This window comes from Rattus norvegicus, chromosome 6 (assembly GCF_036323735.1).
Source record: "Rattus norvegicus strain BN/NHsdMcwi chromosome 6, GRCr8, whole genome shotgun sequence".
Lineage (NCBI taxonomy): Eukaryota > Metazoa > Chordata > Mammalia > Rodentia > Muridae > Rattus > Rattus norvegicus.
This window is the reverse complement of record NC_086024.1, coordinates 30,453,326-30,477,473: the sequence shown is the minus strand read 5'-3', so window position 1 is coordinate 30,477,473 and position 24,148 is coordinate 30,453,326. Positions and strand designations below refer to the sequence as shown.

General features: G+C 41.7%; 2 protein-coding genes across 17 annotated transcripts in view; one reads left to right on the top strand and one right to left on the bottom strand.

The window, feature by feature from the left end:
• Nucleotides 1-9,750, bottom strand: part of Rbks (ribokinase) — a 76,561-nt gene extending 66,811 nt beyond the window's left edge. For 7 of the 10 annotated variants that reach the window (XR_005505536.2, XM_006239806.5, XM_006239805.4 and 4 more), the window contains exon 1: nucleotides 9,623-9,750. Coding sequence is in view for 7 of the 10 variants with exons in the window: in XM_006239806.5 (XP_006239868.1) it covers nucleotides 9,623-9,714 (92 nt within the window). In the remaining 3 variants the exon portion in view is untranslated. The remainder of the gene's footprint in view (nucleotides 1-9,622) is intronic. The other 3 variants (NM_001108703.1, XM_039112470.2, XM_039112473.2) reach the window with 3 other exon arrangements.
• Nucleotides 9,751-9,965: 215 nt separating this feature from the next.
• The window catches only part of Babam2 (BRISC and BRCA1 A complex member 2), a 378,444-nt gene continuing 364,261 nt past the window's right edge, over nucleotides 9,966-24,148 (top strand). For 2 of the 7 annotated variants that reach the window (XM_063262050.1, XM_039112461.2), the window contains exons 1-2: nucleotides 9,966-10,105; nucleotides 13,916-14,067. In XM_063262050.1, coding sequence (XP_063118120.1) covers nucleotides 13,940-14,067 — 128 coding nt within the window. In that variant the 5' untranslated portion in view covers nucleotides 9,966-10,105; nucleotides 13,916-13,939. Of the gene's footprint in view, nucleotides 10,186-13,541; nucleotides 13,616-13,915; nucleotides 14,068-24,148 lie in introns of those variants that run through there. The other 5 variants (XR_010052102.1, XM_039112464.2, XM_006239802.4 and 2 more) reach the window with 4 other exon arrangements.

The window sequence follows — 24,148 nt, the reverse complement described above, 5'->3', positions numbered from 1 at the left end:
TAAGCATTACAAAATGGCCATGAAAACTTGTTTTCATCTCCTTTCAGTGATAAGAAGAATTAGAATCCTAGGCATTGTAAAAAGATCCCATGTTTGCTTAAAAGACGGCAAAGCTAGGATTTATTTGCTTATTTACAATTGTTTTAGACAAGGTCCCACATGGTTAAGTAGGGTTCAAAGTCTCTATGACCTCAATCATTGACTCTTCTGCCTTGGCCTCCCGAGTGCTGGTATGACAAGTATGTGCCAGGACGCCCAGCTCAGAGTCAGGTTTAACACAAAGCAGATCTGCGAAGGCCTCCAGAGACCTTGGACCTTAGGATGCTAAGGCATCTAGAGATACACCTACGGACCTCAGGACCTATTCACACTCCAGAGTTTTATCACCTTTCCAGTAATTTCTGGCTATTATGTTTTTTTTTTCAAGCCTCAGTGTAGCTATATAGTCTAGGCTAGCCTCACACTTAAGATCCCCTGTGACAGTCCCTTATGCCATCATGACTGGCTTGTCAGACCTCCTTGTTCTGCTACTCTCTCATGTAAGCTATGTCTAGACTCATTTGACTTTTTGTTCTGAGATGGGTCTCACCAAGCTGTCCAGGCTGTCTGGCTTTAAACTTACTCTGTGACCCAGGTGGGCCTTGAACTCACTATCCTCCTGCCTTAATTAACCTCCTGAGCTACTGGGATTATGGGTCTGAGCCACCAGGCCTACCTCCAGATACACTTTTAAAGAATCTAACTGCTGAGAGGAAAAAGCCAAATAATGATGTTTCTTTTCTAGAGTTCAGAGAAAAATTGCAAATGGACAGAATTCTTTGAAATATATGTTTCTTTTTAAATCTTTGGATGTACCACTTTTTGTATAAAATATAATCTATCAGAAGAAATCAACTCCATATGAAATATGAACAGTTTACTTAATCTTAATACTCTGTTATTCCGCAAAAATAACTTAGTTGTGCTGTACAACCTTAATAAAATTGACAAACAATATTCTACAGAGCCATTTATATAAAAATGTTTGAAATTAATCTGACATTAAATAGTTAATGTGGGTGGGTTAGGCACCTTGCCATCTTTTAATATTTCTATGGAGAAGTTTATGTAAAATTATCTGAAAAGAATCTACATCATAGTATAATAAATGTGAATTGATTATATTTGCTAGTACAAAGAGAAAAAAATCATAGTTACAAAAAAAAAAAAAAACCCCACAAATTCACAGAACACTAAACTCTGGGTATGTGCTATTGTAGAACACATTCAGTGTTTTAACTAAAGATTGGAAAAGACATACCAGGCAGATATCAATTATGGTAACTCTGGATAGCTTTATTAACATCAGCCAAACAAGAAAGAAAATAGCTTAGAGTTGAGCAAGAGAAGACAGCAACTCTAGACTGAATATCCTAATAAAATAGCACCAAATATACACATTATAAAATCAAAATAAGCATGGCTGTAGTGAAAGACAAATCTATCACATATGCATAAGTAATTCTAACATAATTCTTAATTGTATAAAGTCACATGAGGTCAGCTAGGACTGGTGAACTTGTATAAAATACGAGAGCATCAGACCTTTCAAGTATGAGTGAGGATGAGCAGGGAGCCCATTTCTTTATGAATTGTCCAGTTTTAGGTATGACAGCATCACGAATGAGTGAGGGTATGACGTGCAAGCATGCATTCCTTTACTCCACCAATGTTCACTAAATGGCTATCTTGAGCAGGGTGCTGTGATATCCCAAGTACAAACAGGATACTTATTTTAGATAATATATACCATCTATTTTCTTTTGGCTTTAATAGAAAACCAAAGAAATACTTATCTTTGAAGACAGGAAAGTGCACTTTATCATTCATGTTTGAGACATGCACTTATCTTACTATGTTGCTCTGATTTGGAACTCACAGAGACCCTCTGTGTCGGCCTTCCAAGTGCTGGGATTAAAGATGTGCACCATTGCTAGTTTGTATTGTTTAACACTCTTGAGATAGGACTTGATTGCCTTGGCTGTCCTCTAACTTGCAATATAATTGACACTGACCTCAAACTTCTTATATTTTTGGTTGTGAGCCTAGCCTTTAATGGCTGAGCCATCTCTCTAGCCCAGACCTCGAACTTCTGTCTTTACCTCTCGTATGTTGGAATCTTTTAAGATTCTACTTAAAGGCATGCACCATCCAAGATGGCCCTGACGGACTTTAAAGCTAAGATTCTGTAAGATCTTTGGTTGAAAACTCACATAATTGAAAAACATCCCTTTCTTTGTCACTTGAAAATGAAAACTCTTAATCAGAATCCTTCCCCCCAGTATTATGGTTCTGACCAATAGTAAAAAGTCCACTATATAATATATATCTATATATAAACATAGGTAGAATATATTTTGTAGCTGGCTGTGATCCGTAGTTCTAGCTAGTTTAGAGACTGAGGAAGGGGCATCACTTGAAATAAAACCTTGAGTTTGAGGCCAACCTGGACAACATATTTAGACCTTATCTCAAACACACACATACACGCACGCACGCACGCACGCGCACGCACACACACACACACACACACACACACACACACACACACACACACACAGAGCAATTTATAGAGCACATTTAAGAGACTATTGTACGGGGTTGGGGATTTAGCTCAGTGGTAGAGCGCTTGCCTAACAAGCACAAGGCCCTGGGTTCAGTCCCAAGCTCCGAAAAAAAGAAAAAGAGACTATTGTACAAATTACTTTGTGCAATATTACAGAATTGTATTTCAAGGTTTTTTTCCAACCACAAAAGGAAAAGCCAGTGCCTAAGATGTGATATTTGTGGGAAACAACCCAAAAACCGAAGTAAAACAATATATCCCAAACAAAACCCCAGACCTAAAACTAAAACGAGCAAACCCCTCAAGTTTTACTTAGACAACAAGCCAACCATACACAAGGATGATCTGTAGTTGACTTTTGCAGCTGGTAAGACACGCTTCAAGTTAAGCTAGTCACAGCATAACTGTGACGTAAGCAAACACATTCAAAGTCCCGAATGCTCATCTGAATGCTCAGAGATGCCCTTACAAACGTCATGGCCTCTAATATAATATGAAGCAAGCTTGCCCTCCAAGGCCATAAAGGCGGAGATTAAAGCTATTCCCTTTGGTAACATAAATTAAGTATGATGAAGAATGGAAGGACTATCCTGAAATCATCTCGGATCATTTTGGGATTCTCGATCTTCAGCACCTCTCCTCTTGGAAGGTTTCTCTGCTTCCAGAGAATCAGAAGCTGCTTGATCCAGAGTTTGGATCGTGCTTTACTAACTGCAGTATCCCAAGTGTCTAGCATATTTTCACTCCTTTTAAAAAAGTTATTTATTTTTATTTTATGTGCATTGATGTTTTTCCTCCATGTATGCTTGAAGGTGCCAGATCCTCTAGAACTGGAGTTACCGACAGCTGTGAGCTGCCATGTGGCTGTAGGCATTGAACCCAGGTACTCTGAAAAAGCAGCCGGAGCTCTGAAACTTTGAGCCATCTCTCCAGCCCCCTCACTCTCTTAATATATACAAATCATCAAAGTACTGCAGCAAAATTCACTGGATTTTACCTTTGTTCTCCCAAAACACAGAGGAGTTATACGGATGATGGATGGGCAGCTTAGAAACTGAACATCCTCCTTACCCTCTTCCTCCTCTCTCCTTTTTTGGGATAGGGTCTCATGTAGCCCAAGCAGGCCTTGAACTCCCTGCATAATCGAGGTTAGCTTTGAACTGAGTGTCCTGTCTCCACCTCTCGAGCTGGGATCACAGGTGTAAGCTATCACACCCAGCTTCGCTCGTCACTCGGAATTTACTTTTTTAAGCATCTCTTTTCACTGTAGGTATCAAAATTAGCAAATTTCTCATGGATGATTTCTTTTGGCATTACAGAATACAAGTGACAGGAACACATTTAAAAATACTGATTTTAAAATATGACTTACATTTTAAAAGCAAACTTTTAAAACTAAAAAGCAGAAATTATGAAGAATGGCGTTATATCCCTCAAACACTGGGAACTGTCAGATAATTTTGGACCAATGTTCCTTTGATTTTTACTTTACTGAAAATGTGACCTAAAGGAGATTTTCCTATCTAAACATGATAATATGCTTTAGTCCAACTCAGACTTCAAGACAGGCATCAAAAGGGAATTTCTGTTAGTTTTCCCCTTACTTTCCCAGAGCCCTTTTATTAGGCTTGATGTTACAGCACCAGGAGAGTGTTGCTTTCTAAGTTTCTGTGTACTTAGTGGATGTCTGATGCCAGTGGAGGGCAGATGAGGGCGTTGGACCTCCTGAAACTGGAGTTACAGGCAGTTGTGAGCCACCCAGTGTGGGTGCTGGGGACTGAACCTGGGTCCTCTGCAAGAACAAGTGCTCTTAATTGCTGAGTCATCCCTTTAAGCCACAATTTTTTTCTTTTCTATACTTTTTTTTTTTTTTTAAATGTAGGGGTGGGGACAAGAAAAAAAAGGTCTGGGTTTGTGTAGTAGCCTTGGAGGCCAGAAGAGAGTGCTGGATCCCCTGAAGCTGGAGATGCAGGTGGTTTGTAAACCACCTAAATTGGGTGCTGGGAACTGAACTTAGGAACTTTGGAAGATCAGTATGTATTCTCCACTTTTAGGTTTAAAAGTAATCTAGGTTTACTACCTCATTTATTCTAGTATCTACTTAAAGTCTTTTGAGAATTAAGCAATCATGTTCTGATTTGCTAAAGCTCAAAGTTACATTTGAGTTCTTTTTCTGAACTCATTGGCCACACATAAGAAAATATCATAGGTGTTAGCTGACATCACAGTCAATTACTCTGGAAACGTGTATTAAAGTTATCTTTCTGGGAGTTTTGGGGGAGTGCATAGGCTGAAAGGGAGGCAGTAAATTAAATGTATCCCTGTAATACTGAAGTGCTGCTGGAGCTCAGAGCTCAGTGATCTCATCATGTCTCATAGCTTTAAATATTTGTACACCAATGACACATTCATAGATTTGTATCTCCAGACTGTACTTCTCTGAATGCCAAACTCATATCTGCCCTTTTGACATCTTCAATCTAATAGGTCAAATGTCTAATGGGTACTTCAACTCTCACACGTCAACCCTGAGCTCCGGATTCAGTCTTCCGCATCTCTTCACAAAGATCAAGTCACACAACTTGGAGTAATCTCTGGCCTGTTACCCTCAGCAGATCCTTTTAGCTCTGCTCCCTTCTAAATGTAATCACAGATACCTGCTGCTCCCCCCACAGAGCTCCCAACTCACCTAGGTTATGGAGATCGACTCCAAATGTGTCTCTTCTTGACTTTGCTCTCACTCTTGTCCTCAGTCTAAGTCAGATTATGTCACTCTTTCACTCAAATCCGATGGCTTCTTATCCATCCAGAGTTGATATAATGATCTTTAGGACTCACTGTGACCTGGACCCCACTCTTTTTTTTTTTTTAAATACTGCAATCCTTCTTGTTAAGTGTTCAGGGCCTTTGCATATGCCATTCCTTTGCCTGGAGCGTTCTTCAGTCATGTATGTCCTTTAGCTAATGTATGGCTCATTGCTTTCCTCCTTTAGGCATTTATGTAAAATCCCACTTCTCAGTGAGGCTTTCTTTGGCTAGGGATCTAAACTTAGTCTTCCTACCCACTGTGTGATTTTTCTCTAGCATTTAACTGAGCACATCACACGATTGGCTTATTTTCATTGATACTGTCTCTGTAGCTTTACAAAGCAGAAAATTTTTGTCTGTGTATCTTTTCTACCTAGGGCAGAAACTGGTACATAGCCTAAATCCAATAAAAATTAGTTGAATGCCTGAAAAGAATGGGTGATATACACGTTATAAAAAATAGGGGCTTAAAGTATGATTAATGCAGGTCTGTAAACTGAATATATAAAAAAAATACCATGTATTTTCCTATCTCTCCTAAGACCAGATTTGATTTCTTTTTTCTTTGTAACATGAAACCTTTTTTAAAGACAGGGAGGGTTTCATGTAGCACAGACTGGCCTTAAACTCCATGTGTGGCTGAGGATGACTCTGACGTCTGATTCTTTTTGCTCCCACTTCCCAAGTGCTGGATTACAGGCATGTGCCATCATGCTTGATACATGAGACCTCATGAAACCTTAGACATGAGTGTTCAAGAAAAAAGGATAATGATGAACACAGATGGGTATACACAGTGTCAGCTGGATGAGCTAATGAGTTTTAAGAATTATTACTACATAAAGCTTACGACACACAGAAAACTAAAATTAAAAAAATGCTCATTGATTGAATTAGCAGTGTCTGGCAAACAGCAGTATATAAAGTAAGTTGGACTTGGATGCCTTCCAAAAAGGCTTAGTGAAGTGGTGTTACTGCTTAAGTGATTCTATAGTACAGGCACGATGTCTAGGCTGGCTACAGTTGAATGCAGGAATAAAATGAGTAATGACGAGACTATTTTTAGACCTGAAGATCTTTATTCTTTATCAGTGTCCAAGATAAACAGAGACTACAGATTTCTACATGGACTTTATACAAAAAGGCAGTGTTATTGGCCTCGCAGAGGCAGAATGACAGCACGGAAAGGTCAGTCTGGGCGTCCTGGGTTCCAGCCTTCATTATGCCTCTGACTGGCTGTGTGATCAAAAGTGAGCCATTTAAGCTCGTGGTCACCTCATATGTAAATGTGAGTGAGGGTGACTGAAAAGACCCAAAGGTTCCCTAAGTGATAGTGTAAGGTTATTTGATGCTTACAGTATGAGTAAAATGTTCTTAAAAGATGCTCACACTATAATCTCTCCAATTTAGAAATATATTGTATACAGCAAGGGAGTACTTAGGTAGTGAATAGCCAATAAGAAGTAATAAGAAAAGGAGATTATCTTGAGTTGTTTACCTGGGATCAGTGTAATACAAGGGTTCTTATAGTGCACATGGACTGGGTTGGGCTAATGCTACTTGAGAAAGACTCGACCAACCACTGTTTGCTATTAAGATGGAGGGGACTTGACTAAAAGAGTAACAGAGAAACTATAAAAATTAAAAAAAAAAAAACATCCCCCAGAAAGGAACTTCACCTATTGACTCCTTGATTTTAGTTTAGTGATTACTGAGACTTATGACCTCCAGAGCTGTAACAAGATTAAGTCAGTCAAATCTATGGCAAATTGTTTCGGCAGTAATAGGAAACTAATATGGCTATGACACATATTTAACAAACAGAGCCAGACCCAATTTTATGCAGGGTTCTGAATAAAAACAAGGTATTTTTGTAGGATTATCTGGTTGGTTTAATCAGATCATGGAAACTTTTTAAGAAAAATCTATGGAAATTTGTAGTCTACGGAATAGTTTTTAACTAGTGACTCATATGAAAAATAGTAATTCAAAATTTTATGAAGAAAATGACAAGGGAAATTAGGAAATTTATCCGTAATGTAGGTTTCTAGGCCCTGGCTTACTTAGCTATAAACTGAAGGGCTCAGTAATATCTTTGATACCCTAGTTGTAGCTGCTTGGAAGTGAGTATTCTTCTAGCAGCCTTCAGATGAAGATGTAGAACTCTCAGCTCCTCCTGCACCATGCCTGCCTGGATGCTGCCATGTTCCCGCCTTGATGATAATGGACTGAACCTCTGAACCTGTAAGCCAGCCCCAATTAAATGTTGTCTTTTATAAGACTTGCCTTGGTCATGGTTGTCTGTTCACATCAGTAACACCCTAACTAAGACAAATGGCATTTCACATTTCAAAATGTGACCTGCCAAACTTTTAAAACATTTACTATCTGGAGCTTTACAGGAAGATGTGCTGACTTTTCCCCTAGAAAAACACGTGAGCCTCCCAGCAAAGGTTTCAAACTGTATTGTTTGCCACTACAGAAAACCACACCTGCCTTGGCATAACTTCAGACAAGGTAGCAGCTCAAACATTTCTGAAAAAGTAAAATTTAGAATTTGGAGAAAGACTTGGTGCTGTAGGCCTTTAATCCCGGCTACAGCGGGGTAGCAAGGCCAAGTGCCTGGGTTCCATGGGACAAGTTCAGCATGGGGACTGAGTGCTCACTGGCCATGCAAGGGACCTGAGTTCAGTATTCAGCACCACACACAGTTATGTAAGCCTTAGTTATTTGTAGCTCTTCTGTCATTGCTATACTTATAAAAATGAGTTTTTGTTTTTAACTCTGTGTGCATACTCTTGGAGGTGTGGGATCCCCTGGGACAGGAGTTACAGGTGGTTGAGATCCAATGCTCTTAACTTTTGAGGCCATCTCCAGTCTCTATAACATACCAAGGTTTTTGTCAATTACACTTGCCTCTCCCAGTCTCCATTTAAATTCCATCTTTTATGTTGTGTTTGGTAACTTGAACACATACACTTATCTATCTATCCTTCCTATGTATGTATGTATGTATGTATGTATGTATGTATGTATCTATCTATCTATTTATCTATCTATTTATCTATCACGTACATATGTATGTATCACATATGTAGAAAAAGTCAGAGAACTTGCTTCAGTCAGTTTTTGTCCTTCCACCACATTGGGATCCAGGGACTGAACTCAGGCCATTAGGCTTAGCTCCTTGACCTCACAGCCATCTTGATGATTGTGACAATTTATAAATGTTTTAAGCAAGATTAAGTTGGATATATGAAGACCCTGGAGCTGTTTTTAAAGTAGATATAGGTGGTTTGGTGCAAGGATATGGCTGTTTTGATTATTACCCTAACGTCTTGTTTCAAGGTTCCTTGTTTTTCCTTTTGGAAAAAACGTTTGGGGACTGATGACATTAAGTTGCTGAGAAATATGACTATTAACATAAACAGAATTAGATGGTTGGATAGTTTTTGGAATACCTGAATTAGTTTTTCTACAATGTATACTGATTTTATGCTTTGAAAGCCGTTTTCATAAAAACAGAGCACACAAAGCAGAAGGAGCTTTCCTATAACCTCTCTGACCTAACTCAACTATTCTCATTTAGCACTAGTTGATCAGTTTTTTAGTGGCTGTAATTACGTTTATTTGTTTTTTTTTTTTTTTGTTTGGTTTTTGAATTCACACTTGGGTTCACCACAAAGGCTGACCCATAGTTTCATTTCTACATAAAAGTAACTGTAAATATGGAACACTGCAGGAAGGCCAACAATCGATTGAGGGCAAAGGTGTCTGTTTGCTTCGATGCCTTATTTCACACGTGTTCAATTCAGTATTACCTAGTAGGGTTTGGTGGATAAAACACATCTTGTCCTCACAACATCCCTGTGAGGAAGGTACAGCACGTTCTCAGAGATTAAAACGTCATGGGGCAGCCTAGCCAAGGAAACAAGTGCAGGTGTTTGGGGGCGCCCGGGGATGTGGGTGTGTCTTTAGAAGTATCAAAGCTTTCATTCATGTGCCCCCCTCCCCGCTCCTCAACCCCTGTCCCTTACCCTGTCATTGACCTCTACCAATTTGAATTCTGCCTTTTCCACTTCAGAAGTCGCACTGTGGCAACCTGAAGTTTATAGCAAAGTTCCATGGAGGGTGCCCACAGATCCGAGGCCCGGACGCCCACAGTGTGGTTCGCCCTCCCGAGACCTTGCGCTGCGGCCCCGCACTAACCTGACCAGGTCGGTCATGCAGGAACCCACCACCACCACTGCTGCCGCCTCTTCCTCCTGCCAGAGCCTCCCGGGCTCCCCTGACGCCGCCATTACTAATCCTCGCTCTTGCTCAACCCGGACGCTGCCCTTTGCCCTTTGCCTGACCCCGTAACCAGGGACGCCACTCCGTCCTCCCTAACGACGCGGGCGTTTCACACGCCTGTGCGGGTCGCCCACTCTAATGCCCGAAACCTCCCCGGCTTTTGGCTGGCCCTGGTTCCTCTGGGACCCGTGTTCCCACCCCGCCTCACGGCACAGGGCTCAACCGCCACGGCAAGAATCACAGAGCGCGCCAAGGTGGAGGCAAGAGCTCCGGGGAACCTTCAGGCGCTACCAGGCCGCCTTCCTCAGCTTCCGGGGGACGCGCACGCCCGGCCGGCTCTGCAGAGGGCGGGACGTCCGGGGGGAGCGCGCACGCATCCGGCCCGCGGTTCGCGCGCAGGTCGGTGCGTCGGTCGGGGGCGCGCTCGGGTAACCTGTACCCTGTCTAGTCGCCGGTTACTGATCGGACTTAAGTTCCAGGTACCTGGACCCGGGCTGGTGCGGGGAGGTTGGATCTCAGTCGCACAGGTGGCGCAGAGAGCCGTGTTTGAGTATGGCCAGAGAGCTAGCCTCTTCAAGAGAAGGCCCGCGTTCCAAAGATGCCCCGCTCGCCCCCCAGCACGCGGATTCCCTCAAGAGCCGGCCTCCAAGATCCGAGGCTTCTCTTTTTCCACATATCTCGTTCAGTCCTGGTCCCTCATGAAGCCCGCCTCTTTTTGCACTTGACGAGGGGCATCATACAATTTGGGAGAAAGGGTTGGGTCCCTTTAGGTTTTCCTCAGAATGGGTGGCCGTTCTTTGGATCTGATCCAGTTCACCCTTCCCGCCCCTCCCCGATGTTGTCCAGTGGAGAAATTGCTCCCCCACAGTAACTTCCCTCGTGCGCCATATGACGTGGACGTGATGCAGCAGGAGGCCACCCCTTTCCGTTCCATGACGTCAACGGGGCACATGTTTCCGTGTTTGTCATCCTCTCCTAATTGCAAGAGCCTGGATGGTGCTTTATGTGTCTTTGTATTCCCCAGACAGCCCGCCCACTAAAAGACCTCATGTGACCTTATCTTGCCGCAGCAGATTTTTATAAAAATTATATATTTGCCTCTTCCTCCTGCAATACGTCAAAATCAGGAAATACAAATTGCAAAACAAGCATTCAGGAGACGCTGGCCACCAAAAATTCCTGCCTCTTTGGGATCTGTTATAATGGTGTCATATGCAAAGGAGAGGGGTGTGTGTGTGTGTGTGTGTGTGTGTGTGTGTTTCCAATCCCTATCCCGCATATTGTACCAAAGAATCATCCTTTTTTTTTTTTTTTTTTTTTTTTTTTTTTGCTTTCAAAATCCTGATTTTGGAGTTTTCTCTCTTTGTTAGTGAAGACCCACCTACTGAAACACCTTGAATCTGCACACAACTTTGTACTGTCAAAAATTTGTATTATAGCTGTTCTGGAAATAAAGACAGAAATCCATTCCCTCAGGTATTATCCTAAAGTCTTGACAGTTGCGGAAGTGGAATGGGTTTTCATAATCGCTAGTGTGGTTTGGCATCTGGAGAAGGTTGTTTCCTTTGGCATTTAATTAGTGAATCATTCAGGCTAGCATTAACACTGGGTCAGCAGTAGCCTAGTTGGTGTTTAGCTGTAAAGCAGTCATGTGTATAAATTCGTGATTTCGTCTTCATATTTACCAAGGTGTACACTTTAAAGATTCACCCGGATGCTTTCTTTAGTGGCCACTGTAATGAGTGCTTGAGAGGAAAATAGGAATAGTAGACTTCACGAGAGATCTGAATTTGAATTCCAGTTCTTCTGTTCTGTGTGTGATATTAAATAAGTAACTTGGTCTGGTTCGTCTTTAGCTTTTGTATTTACAAATCAGAAACTCATTAAGAAACTGTGGGGGGAGTGGATGTCTGTAACTCACGTGTGATGTGCTACACAGTTTCTCTTCGAGAAATTTGGGGTCAGATAGTAGGTACCCTGAGAAAAAGAGCATGGAAAAAAATTTTGTCATAAGAGATCCTTCTGCTTGCTTCTCAGATGACTCTTGGTGTTTTTGAATGTGAAGTAAATGAGCATCCCCTTCAGGAACTGTGACATAGTGGGTAGACATCAGGTGGGACTGCAGGGTTTAGAGAAGTCTTCAAAGTGATCCCGTGGGTGAGCTTACTGCTCAGAAACAGTTACCCATGTTACCTGGGAAATGGGGGTTAGAAACCTGCTTCATAACCAGGCTGCGAAGATGAAAGGCAACACTGCACATGGGAGTGCCTTTATCAGTCATGTGACACTATAAATATATATGCTTTATGATAGATTCTACCTGTAGCAAAGGAGACATCTGCTCATGTTACGGTATTAGAGTGTATGGGCAGGTCGGCGCCCAAGAGTCAGAAGACAACCGTGTGGAGATTAAAGTATATTGTATAAAGCTTAAGCACCTCACAAGTACTTCTGGAGGGGGCATCATGGTGTCACTGTGGTTGTTTTGTTACTATCTAAAATGATAAAGCAAGTATTTAGTTTAGCAGAGCTTGTAAATCCCTATGTGGCACAGGGTTTAGAAACTAGAACAGCAGGTACTCCTAATCATACCTGGATGGAATGAATTTGCCTTCAATGTGGGGCTAACCTTTCAGATTGAGAGAGACAGCGATCATTTGAATTGACTTCTCCACCTCTAAAGTCGTAGCTTTCGTCTAGAAGCCCATTAGGAGTTCATGTACTCTCTCCTCCAGCTCCATGAAGTGACAGAGGTGTGACTTACTGCTTTTGTATTATCAAGTGCCTGAAAATCAAACACTGAAAAAAGATTCAGTTTGTCTTTGTTGCTTAATATCTGGACATGCTTTAATATCTTGCCTGTGTTTTTATAATTTAAGTGTCAAGTACATTTTTTTGCTTTATTTATTCCTCAGATTCTGTTGTATTTAATTCCCTATTATTTGTGTATATATATGTACATGGTATATCTGCGTGTATAGTATTAATATATATTATATACATACATACATACATGCATACATGTCTGTGTACATGCATTAACCTCGGTGTGTGCATGCGGTCAATAGAGGTCTGTGTTGAGTATCTTCCTCTATCATCCTTGACCTTAAATTTAGAAACAGGGTCTCTCACTGACTTTGGGCCTTACCATTTTGTCTAGGCTGACTGGCCAGTGAGTCTGGGGAATCTGCTGAGTTGAACCCCCAGTGCTGGGTTATAGATGTGTTACCACTAGGCTGGCTTTTTACACAGTGCTAGGGGTCGGTTAGGCATGCTCAGCAAGCGCTTTACTCACTGAACCATTTCCTCAGGGCCCCTACCTTATCCAATTTTGAGGATATGTTATATCTTCTCCATTTCTAAATTTTTCTTCAGATTTTCTCCCCCCTAATTCATGTCCTTAAAGTTATTTTAAAATTAATTTTTAAAAATTAAATCTACTATTTGAGGCCATATTCTGAGCATGGGTCTTGGGTATGGGCCAGGCCAGTATCTATGGTCCTGGCCAGTTTTTAATAAAGCTTGCTTTAAATTTGGCTCAGAAAAACTTCATTATTTGAATTCACTACTTCATTTATTATCAAAATGTTACTGAATACTAAGTGTATGTTAACTGCATTTGTTAAATGTGAGAGTTAATATAATCAGGTAATTATAATGTGCATGGCAGGATTTATTAAGAAAGATATGCGGGCCGTAAGTGATTTCTAGTAATTAACAATTGCTGTGTTGGCTTTAGAGTGTTGTATGTTATCAGTGATCAAGTTCTTTGTCCTTGTGGTACACGGTGGGGTCCCTGACTTAGTGATGTGTGTTTTGTGCGTTATGGTTACAGGACTGTTAGTGAACCTTCTCCAGCTCAACCAGGTTAGAAGAGCCAGTTGTAGCGAGGAGCTGTGCCGCTTTAAGGTGACTGAGCTGGTGTGGGATTGTCTTTGGAAAGGAGGAGGGAATTGTACTTCAAGGGTTTCTTCCATTCTTGAAAAACATGCCCTAATACTCAGCCTGTGCCCTGAGTATCTGAACTGCAGGGATCTGGCTCCTGCAAGACAAAGGCAAGAGGTGTTATTGTGTCATAAAGCATTTGCTCACACAAGAGAAATTCTGAGCACTGCGTTAACTTCCAGGAAGCTTGTTATATCTATATTTCTATAAGGTTTTTTTTTTTTTTTTTGTAAATTGATCACCTTTCTTTCTTTCTACTTTCAGTGGTAACTCATAAATCAAGTTAAAATGTCTCCAGAAATTGCCTTGAACCGAATTTCTCCAATGCTCTCCCCATTCATATCGAGCGTGGTCCGAAATGGGAAGGTGGGACTGGATGCTACCAACTGTTTGAGGATAACGGACTTGAAGTCTGGGTATGTACCAGACCTAACTCAGCTTTTGTCTCACAATAAACCACCCTCACCAGATTCATGAACAATGACTACCACAGGAAGTGTTCAAGTCTTGTTCTTATCATCTGCTGGTGTGTGTGTGTGTGTGTCTGTGTGCGCGCGCGCGCGCGTGCACTCTGAGTACATGATTAAACACAGGACCTCACACATGCTAGACAAAACTTGACCACATTCCAGTGCCAAATTGATTTGGTTTTAATTCTTGACATTTTCTGCTTCTTATTTCCTAAGTGTGTGCATCCACATTCGGGCGTTATGGGCGATTTATTTCTAATGGGAACGCTAATGTGTTTTTTCTGACTTGTCTCTTTGTGACTAACATGCCATATGGGTTTTAGCATGTATGTTTTCCTTCATTGGCTTGCTTTCTTATTTACTGCAGTCTTACCGTACAGTGTAAGAATTGGGTTTAGAGATGCTGTGTCTGACCTCATTCGATGATCTCCCTTAATACAAAGATTACAGTAGCAAGCTGAAATGAGCCATAGTGGGGTTGACACAGTCAGTCTCATACCTGGATATGTTGTATTAAAAAAATAGAAAATAAAAAACCCCCAAACAAACCAACAACAACAACAACAATAACAACAACCAAAAGAAAAAAGAAAGAAAAAAGAAGTAAAAAGACCCGTCTCGTCTTTCATTTGGAAATAAAATTAGATCTGCAGAAAAGAGAAAAATCCTACAGGAAATTGCAGTAGTAATCTTAGTTGTCAACTTGACAGACCTAGCAAGAGTGAACCTCCATTGAGGAATGGCCTGTCAGATTGCTCTGTGGGGCATTTTCATGATGGGGGAAGAAGGTCTAGGCCACCGTGGGCGGTGCCATCCTTGGATGTGAGAGCATGGGCTGTGTGAGAAATGTAGCTGAGCAGTATCATCAGGGAGCAAGCCAGAAATCAACAGTCCTCCAAGGTCTGTGTGTGACAGCTCTTACCTCTGCGTTCCTGCCCTAGCTTCCCCACTGTAGTGAACCTTCCCTCATAGTTTTTGGTCAGTGTATTATCATAGCATCAGAGAAGCAAAGTAGGACAGAAATTAATATTGTTCTACCGTTAGTAATCATTCTGTACTTCTTGAGATTTGCCGATTTCCTTCTTCACGGACAAGAGTAGTCCAGAATACAAATTGTCTTTAGTCATTGAGCGTCTTCAGTTTCCCCAGCCTGTCCTTAGTTTTTCTTCGTCGTGAAGCATTCTTAAAGATTATTGACTAGCTCCTCTGTGCTAGCCCCTCTCTGTGTGGTTGTTAGATGTCTTCCTCTCATTTGAGTCAGCACTGCATCCCTCCTCTGAGAGCACTAGAGCAGTGTCGTACTATCTCAGAGCTTCCGACGGATGGCTGTACGATGCTCATATGTCTTTTTATATGATCCTCCTGCCTCAGCCTCTTGAGTAGCTGGGACAACAGACACCATACCCACTCAACCATGCAGTCATGAGGTAAAACCTCAACACCGCAGTGCTGCTGCCTGGGGCTCATTCTATGCATTTTCAACATACGATCTTTACAATTTTTTGGTAAGTTTATTGAGGCATAACCTCTTAGTAAGTCAGAGAGCAAATATCTGTCCTATTTGTTTTCGTTACTTATTTTTTCCTGGCTTTGTCTTTGGGAGGTCTGTCAAGTGGCTTTGTGCCCTTTTGACATATCCTTACTATTTTCTTTCTCACTAGAAATGTTGCGTGTGTGTGTGTGTGTGTGTGTGTGTGTGTGTGTCAATGTGTGTGTGCCTCTGTGTGTGTGTATGTGCATGTGTGTGTCAGTGTGTGTGTGCCTCTGTGTGTGTGTGTCTCTGTGTGTGTGTGTCAGTGTGTGTGTGCCTCTGTGTGCGTGTGTGTCAGTGTGTGTGTCAGTGTGTGTGCGTGCCTCTGTGTGTGTGTAAGAGCAAGCAAACTAGGTTTAACTGAGAAGTGGAGTAAGCATCATGGAGGGGACCAGAAGATAGGTGGCCCAAGATGTTGCATTCTTGGCTCTCTCTTAGTCATCCTTGTTAGCCTCTTTTACCTTTACACTTTTCTTTACAGTGTATTTATCTTTTGTCTGTGTGTGTGAACATGCATGTGCCACAGTGCACCTGTAGATCTCAGAGGACACCCTACTGAGCCATCTCCCTCCTGTCACCATGTGTACCCTGAGGCCTGATGGGTTGTGATTGACATCCATAATGCCATCTACTCCTCCATGTAGGGTCATAGCACACACAGGAAGTGCCATCCAAGGAGACAGTTTGGAAGTTGCTAGTTGTCCTTGAAGAGATGCTGTTTAAGTGCCCATATTTTCCATATTTTATTGATAGGCAGAGTCGATAGGTAAGAACCGAATCAAAGCAAGCTTTTTTTTTTATTTTTTTATAAAGTACAATTCATCTTTATTTCCCTTATGGACCCTCAGAATTTCTGTAGCAGTTAGGACTGTGTGTGCTTCTGAGCTCCGCTGTTAGGCCTTCAGTCTCTTAAGGACAGAGAACTTACTCATCTACTTCTGTGAGCTTGCTGTAGTACCTCCCATGCATAATGTAATACACAGGGCTGAGTGGGTGGTGAATGGGACAGGTGATCGTTGTTTCACAGAGAAGTTACTCAGTCTGAGGATCAGAGCAGTTTTGTTCTTGTGGCTTCAAAGGCTTTTTGTTGTCGGTAACATATTGTTTAAGTTCTATTACATTTGACATTCCCTGACAAACTGATACTTTTGAAATTATAGCCAAAATATATTATAGGATTAGATTTATTCTTTAATTTACATTTACTTATATATTTTTAAGGTTTATTTCATTTTATGTGTATGAATGTTTTGCCTACATGTATGTATGGGCACCATGTGCATGCCTGGTGCCTGCATAGTCAGAAGAAGATGTTGATCCCTGGAAGTGGAGTTAACATTAAGTGTTTGTGAACCATGTTGTGGGTGCTGGGAACTGATCATGGGTTCTCTGCAAGAACAAGTGCTCTGAACCACTGCGCCGTCTCTCTAGCCCCACATTTATTTTCTAGGTAAAATATATACTGAGACCCAAAGGGGCTGCTGTTCATTACAGTGGACTTTCTGAAGGTTTGTTCTCTGCTGTCGGGTAATGTGATCCAGGCCTGCGCTATCTGCAGGATATTGTGCTCTGTCAGCTTTAGTGAGTTTGTAATCTTGATTCTCAGTCTGATCAGACTCTGTAATGGTGCCTGGCAAGTGCAGTGGGAGTGGGGAGGCAGAGCACTCACAGCGACCTGTGGCCACGGAGCCTTGATGTCTTTTTTGGCATATTGCGTGACTCAACCTCACTGGCACATGGCTGCCTTTGGGGCATCTGCTGTGACATCTCATCCACCCACAGCTACCTGTTGCGTTTTTGGGTCCATGTTCTAAATTTCGTTACTTAGTTAAAAATAGATGCTCAGCGTAAGTACTTTGATTACTAAAGAGTGTAATTTTAAAAGATGAGTGGTGTGCTCTCTTGTGATTGAGCTCAGTCGGGCTCTGTCTGTCTCCAGCTTGCTTTCTTAGTCTGTCTGGAGAGAAGCTGCTGCTCTGGGAGGCAACAGATTCATTTTAAAGATGGCAGTTTCAGTTCTTTAGTGTGTAGCTGTTCACTCGGCTCTTCACACTGCTTCCCTTTTCCACATGGAGAGGGTCAATGAGAGAAGAGGAGAAGGGGGATAAGTAAAGGAGGCCGGCCATGGGCACATGGGGGGAGAGGGTCTAAAACTGGCTGTGGTCACATAGTGTCTCTTTCCTGCTACCAGAAAGGAGATCACTCCCAGTTTGTAACCTTACTGTTACCTGGTGTGTTAGTTTTTTGTTGCTGTGATAAAATGCCTTGAGAAATGCAGCTTAGAAAAGAAGTTGAGTTTACTGTTTCACAAGGATGGACTGGTTCATGGTGGGGAAGACTTGGTGGCAGGCAGGGAAGATACGGTGGTTGGAGGGCGAATCTGGCTGGTCATATTTCATCAGCCCTCAAGAAATTGAGAGCAAAAAGTAGGAGCAGGCTGTAAAGCCTCTTCCAGCAGCATACTCTATCTAGCAAGGGTTCAGCACCTAAGGGTTTTGTAGTCTTCCTAGACAATACTACCAGCAGGGACCAAATCTTCAAATACACGCACCTATGGGGGATGTGTCACCTTCAGACTAGGACAGTGTTGTTTGTCAAGGCAGTCTGGTATCTCACATGGTTTGTGCTTATATCTCCATGATTTCTGATAATCGTTTCATATGCCTACCAGCGATTCAGTTTCTTCTTTTGGAGATAATCTTTGTTCATCTTTTTTTTTTTTTTTTCTCTTTCGATTTTTTTTTACATTTATTTATACTGTTTTTTTTTTTTTTTTTTTTTTTTTTTGGTTCTTTTTTTCCCGGAGCTGGGGACCGAACCCAGGGCCTTGCGCTTCCTAGGCAAGTGCTCTACCACTGAGCTAAATCCCCAGCCCCTGTTTGTTCATCTTTTAAGTGGGCTATTGGTATGTTTGTAGAGCTTTGAAAGCATGACTCATGTATGTTAGACTTTAATCTTTTGACAATTACAGTACTAGAAATACCTGTGTGCAGTCTGGGTCCTGTATTCTTTCCTTTGATGCTACTAATATCCAGGAGATTTAGTTTTTTTTTTTTTTTCTTTTTCCTTTTTCTTTTTTTCGGAGCTGGGGACCGAACCCAGGGCCTTGCGCTTCCTAGGCAAGCGCTCTACCACTGAGCTAAATCCCCAACCCCGGAGATTTAGTTTTAATGAACTTAGATCCAGTAATATTTTTTACTTTTTAAGGGGAAGGCAGAAGAGAAAAATATACATAAAGAGAAGAGAAAGAGGGGAGAGGCAAAGTTTGAGAAATTCTGGTCTATCCAGTAGTCATACATTCTTTCTAAAAATTTTAGAGGTTTTTGCTTTTCCTGATGTTTAAACAAGTCGTTTTTTCTATAGAATTCAGAACAAGATATAGAGGTCTCCTTCCGTGTGGGTGATGATTAAACCAGCATCATTCTTTGCTTTGCGGGACCATTTCAAGTGGATTGGGGTGTCCTTTATGTCACACATGGACCTGTTTCCAGGCTTCCTCATTTCCTGTCCCCCTCACTGTCTTTGAGTCCGTATAATAAATACTGGTGTATTTCTTATAGCCTTAAAGGATGCTGTTCGAGTAGAGCAAATTCTCCTTTATCCATGGTCTAAAGCTTAAAAAAAATTGCCTGTTGAATCATATATCCTAAATAGTAAGGGAACCTCCTGTAATTCAGTTAACAAAATCCTCTCTTTTTAATTTGCCAAGAAAAAGAAATAGAGGAATGAAGTGAAAACTAAAGGGTTCTTTGGAGAGTCCATTGTGTTTTGCTGGTGAAGGAATGTTTTGTTAAAGTGGACACAGGTGAAAGGCTAAGGGAGATTTATGAAGGAACGTTTCACTGAAGCAGACACAGGAGAGAGGATGTTCTGCTAAAGCAAGCATCACGTGAAAGGACACGTGATGAAGGATTCTTTGCTAATAACACACATGTATTAGTTTGCTGTACATTGTATAGTTGAGCTGCATTTGTCGGGACTTCTTGGACTCGGGCTGATTGGATGCACGTGCTGACACAAGGCCCATGCTGAGGCAAGGCATGTGGAGGACACGTGATGTTTGGAGGGTATAAATAGGATTCGATGGCGTGAGGAGGCTGAGCCAGGCTTGCTTATAGAGCTAGCTTTGTAAGGCCTTTGGGTCTCAAGTCTTCACTGATCTTCGCTTCCCTGAGAGAGGCACACCACTGTTGCTGACCTGACTCTACTGAACTGGACTGCTGATGTATCCATGAAATGTTTGCAAGAGGACCAAGCTGCTGCCGCTCAACTGATCTACCTATGAACTGAACTGCCGGTTTCCAGACAGGAATTGCTCCAAAGAACCTTTCTAAACAGGTCCACTTTCCCCATATCCTTTCTTTTCCACTATCTCTGGTGGGTGGTAGGCTAGAAGCAAGGTTAAAGCATTTAAGAACCATCATTAAAAATGGGATATGAGCTTCTGTAAGGCAAAGGACACTGTGGTTAGGACAAAACGGCAACCAACAGATTGGGAAAAGATCTTTACCAATCCTACAACTGATAGAGGGCTCATATCCAAAATATACAAAGAACTCACAAAGTTAGACCGCAGGGAGACAAATAACCCTATTAAAAAATGGGGTTCAGAGCTAAACAAAGAATTCACAGCTGAGGAATACCGAATGGCTGAGAAACACCTAAAGAAATGTTCAACATCTTTAGTCATAAGGGAAATGCAAATCAAAACAACCCTGAGATTCCACCTCACACCAGTCAGAATGGCTAAGATCAAAAACTCCAGTGACAGCAGATGCTGGTGAGGATGTGGAGAAAGAGGAACACTCCTCCATTGTTGGTGGGATTGCAGACTGGCACAACCATTCTGGAAATCAGTCTGGAGGTTCCTCAGAAAATTGGACATTGCTATACCTCTCTTGGGCATATACCCAAAAGATGCTCCAACAAATAACAAAGACACGTGTTTCACTATGTTCATCGCAGCCTTATTTATAATAGCCAGAAGCTGGAAAGAACCCAGATGCCCTTCAACAGAGGAATGGATACAGAAAATGTGGTACATCTACACAATGGAGTACCACTCCGCTATCAAAAACAATGACTTTATGAAATTCATAGGCAAATGGATGGAACTGGAAAATATCATCCTGAGTGAGGTAACCCAATCACAGAAAAACACACTTGGTATGCACTCATTGATAAGTGGATATTAGCCCAAATGCTTGAATTACCCTGGATGCACAGAACACATGAAACTCGAGGATGACCGAAATGTGGATGCTTCACTCCTTCTTTAAAAGGGGAACAAGAATACCCTTGGCAGGGAATAGGGAGGCAAAGTTTAGAACAGAAGCAGAAGGAACACCTGCCCTACATGTGGCCCATACATATACAGCCACCAAACTAGATAAGATGGATGAAGCAAAGAAGTGCAGGCTGACAGGAACCGGATGTAGATCTCTCCTGAGAGACACAGCCAGAATATGGCAAATACATAAGCGAATGCCAGCAGCAAACCACTGAACTGAGAATGGGACCTCCATTGAAGGAATCAGAGAAAGGACTGGAAGAGCTGAAGGGGCTCGAGACCCCATATGTACAACAATGCCAAGCAACCAGAGCTTCCAGGGACTAAGCCACTACCCAGACTATACATGGACTGACCCTGGGCTCCGACCCCATAGGTAGCAATGAATATCCTAGTAAGAGCACCAGTGGAAGGGGAAGCCCTGGGTCCTGCTAAGACTGAACCCCCAGTGAATGTGATTGTTGGGGGGAGGGCGGTAATGGGGGGAGGGTGGGGAGGGGAACACCCGTATAGAAGGGAAGGGGAGGGGTTAGGGGAATGTTTGCCTGGAAACCGGGAAAGGGAATAACAATTGAAATGTAAATAAGAAATACCCAATTTAATAAAGATGGAGAAAAAAATGGGATTTGAAAAAATTAAAGTTGCAAAGGAGGAGTGACTTGATGAGGGATTGATTGAAATTGGTGTGCAGGAAAACTCTGAAATGACATTTAATTGAGTCATGAAACATGAATAATTTAGAGTGAGAGTTAAGGAATACGATAAAGAGGTAGACGCGCAAAGGCAGGAAGAAGCTTTGTGTGGTTGGGATAGAGATGGGAGATGGAGGGAACAGAGATTCTGAAGGGAGTCAGGAGTCAGGTTGTGGAGAGCATGAAGGACTAGGCCTGGAGCTAGGTCTTATCCTAGATGAAATGAGAACCTACTGAAGGATTTTAAGTAGTGTAGAACGGTGTGACCGTGTTTACCAGTGGAATGGCTGGCTTGTATGGAAACTGTCTGTTGGCAGTATGGTATACTGGGTAACAGGTCAGCACAGCAGACCAAGTGAGAGATGGTGGGACGTAGCAGGTGGTGGTGGCCGTGGAGGTAGAGAGGTGTGGTTGACAAGCTATGTAAAGGGCAACAGTGAGCACATTGAATGTGGGTATGAGGGGTAAAGTGTGGCTGCTACTCTTTAGTGTGAATTCATGTCATTTACTGAAATGTGGTATGACCGGTGGAAGAATTGTTCCTATCTAGATTCGTTTGTTTCAGTTTCTACCGTATTGCTGTTATTCTGGTCCTTCTCTTTGCCTTTTTCCTGTATTGAGTCTCATATCAGTCTTTTATTCTGTTCATTTGATTCATTGGAAGTTATAGCAGCTAACAAGGGGGCAGGGGGATGTAAAATTGTAGTGTTCCTGAAGATCTAAAAGTGTTTTTATTCTTGTTTTAAACTTGATCAATAATTTGGAGGCAGGTACAGAAGTCTAAATTACAAAGGATTTTCTTTTTAAATTTGGAGGTTTCAATCTGTAATTTTGGAGCACCCAATGCATACAATTGTCATAAAATCATAAAGACAGGGTCCTATCTTATTTCTTTAAGGATATTAATTTTGGTGAAATTCTTCTGTGTATTACCTTTCTATTCTCTTTCACGTGAATTGCTTTCTTCAAGTTCCTGACTATCGGCCGTCCAGATTTATAAAAATGCATGTGTAAAGCTCTTTGAGCATGGGTGAGTTAATTGATGAGTTTCAGTACAGGGCTACCAGGCAATAGTTGGGCGTCTTTATTGGGTGATTGCTAGACTTACTAGTTGATGGTCTTCCTGTAGGCTATAAAATAAAACCCATATGGATGCATGCCTTCTGATTCATCAGCAAAATCCAATTTGTAGACCAAACAGTATGCACACTTTACGGCTTTTGATATTCTTGATAAAGTAGTATGTTACATATTAATAGGCATTCACACACACATTTCAGAAAATGTATTATAAAGTTGCTCTTCTAATAGCAGTATGTGAAGCTGCCAATTCTTCCACATTCTTAATTTTGTTATTCGTGTTTTGTAAAATAGATTATTAATTTAATAGATAGACATGGCGCTCACTTAGTCATTTATTTCATCTTAATTGTGTATGTGGATGAGAGAGAAAGAAAGAGCATGTTGGGTACTTGTCTTTTTCTGATTAATTTGCAAAACTATTTGTACCCTACCAAATGTAACATTTCACACAATGTAATGCCTGTGTTCTCCTACCTTTTCAATCTCTTTCAATTAGATCTTGGTTTTTTTTTTTTTTTTTTTTTTTTTTTTAATATGCAGACACTCTTCAGTTGTGTTCTGTCTGTGAGGACTTGGTAAATAGTCTCAAATTAAAGCAAGGCGCTGAGGGTGATAGTCGGATGCAGAGGTGATGGTGTGGAGGAGGAGAGCAGCCACTCTTTTCTTCTAGTGTTGCTCTTCAGTGGCCACTGCTCCTCCTGCTTCCTTTTACTCCTTCTAAAGGTATGCTCTGTGCCTTTAAGCCTTCTTTGTTTCTTTCTATGTAAGCCATGCTGGATTGGTATAGTAATGGCCCCCCAAAAGTCACGCCTCCCTTTGTTCATTATGCTTTGATCTTAAGAAATTCAAAACTTTGCTTTTGGCTTTGGGAAGACAGGGTTTTTCTGTGTAGCCTTTGCTGTCCTGGGACCTGCTCTATAGACGAGGCTGGCCTAGAACTCAGAGATTCGCCTGCTTTGGTCTCCCAAGTGTTGAGAGTAAAGGCTTTTGCCACCACCACCCCCGGCTTCTTTTGAAGATTTTTAAGAAACAAAATTATGTGTTTGTGTGTGGGCTTGAGTGTGTGTGCGCCCGTGTATGTGCATCATGTGTGTACAGGGAGAGGCCAGAAGAGGGTGTCAGGTCCCTGGAACTGGAGTTCAGGTTGTGAACAGTCTGATGTATATGTTAGAAACTTAACCCCACGTCATCTGCAAGAGCAGCGTGCATTCGTCCCTGCTGAGCCTTCTCTCCAGCCATTTTCTTAATTCTTTAGTCTGTGATTCTCTGTGAGTTGAATTTTGCTAATAGAATATTAGAAAATGATATTTGACCTCTGAGTCCTGGCATGAAGAGCCTTGAAGTTGTATTTCTACCGTCTTGGGATATCATGATTGACATGTTCATGGTCTCCTTGGGAGAGAATGACCCATTAATTCCAGCTATGCTTAC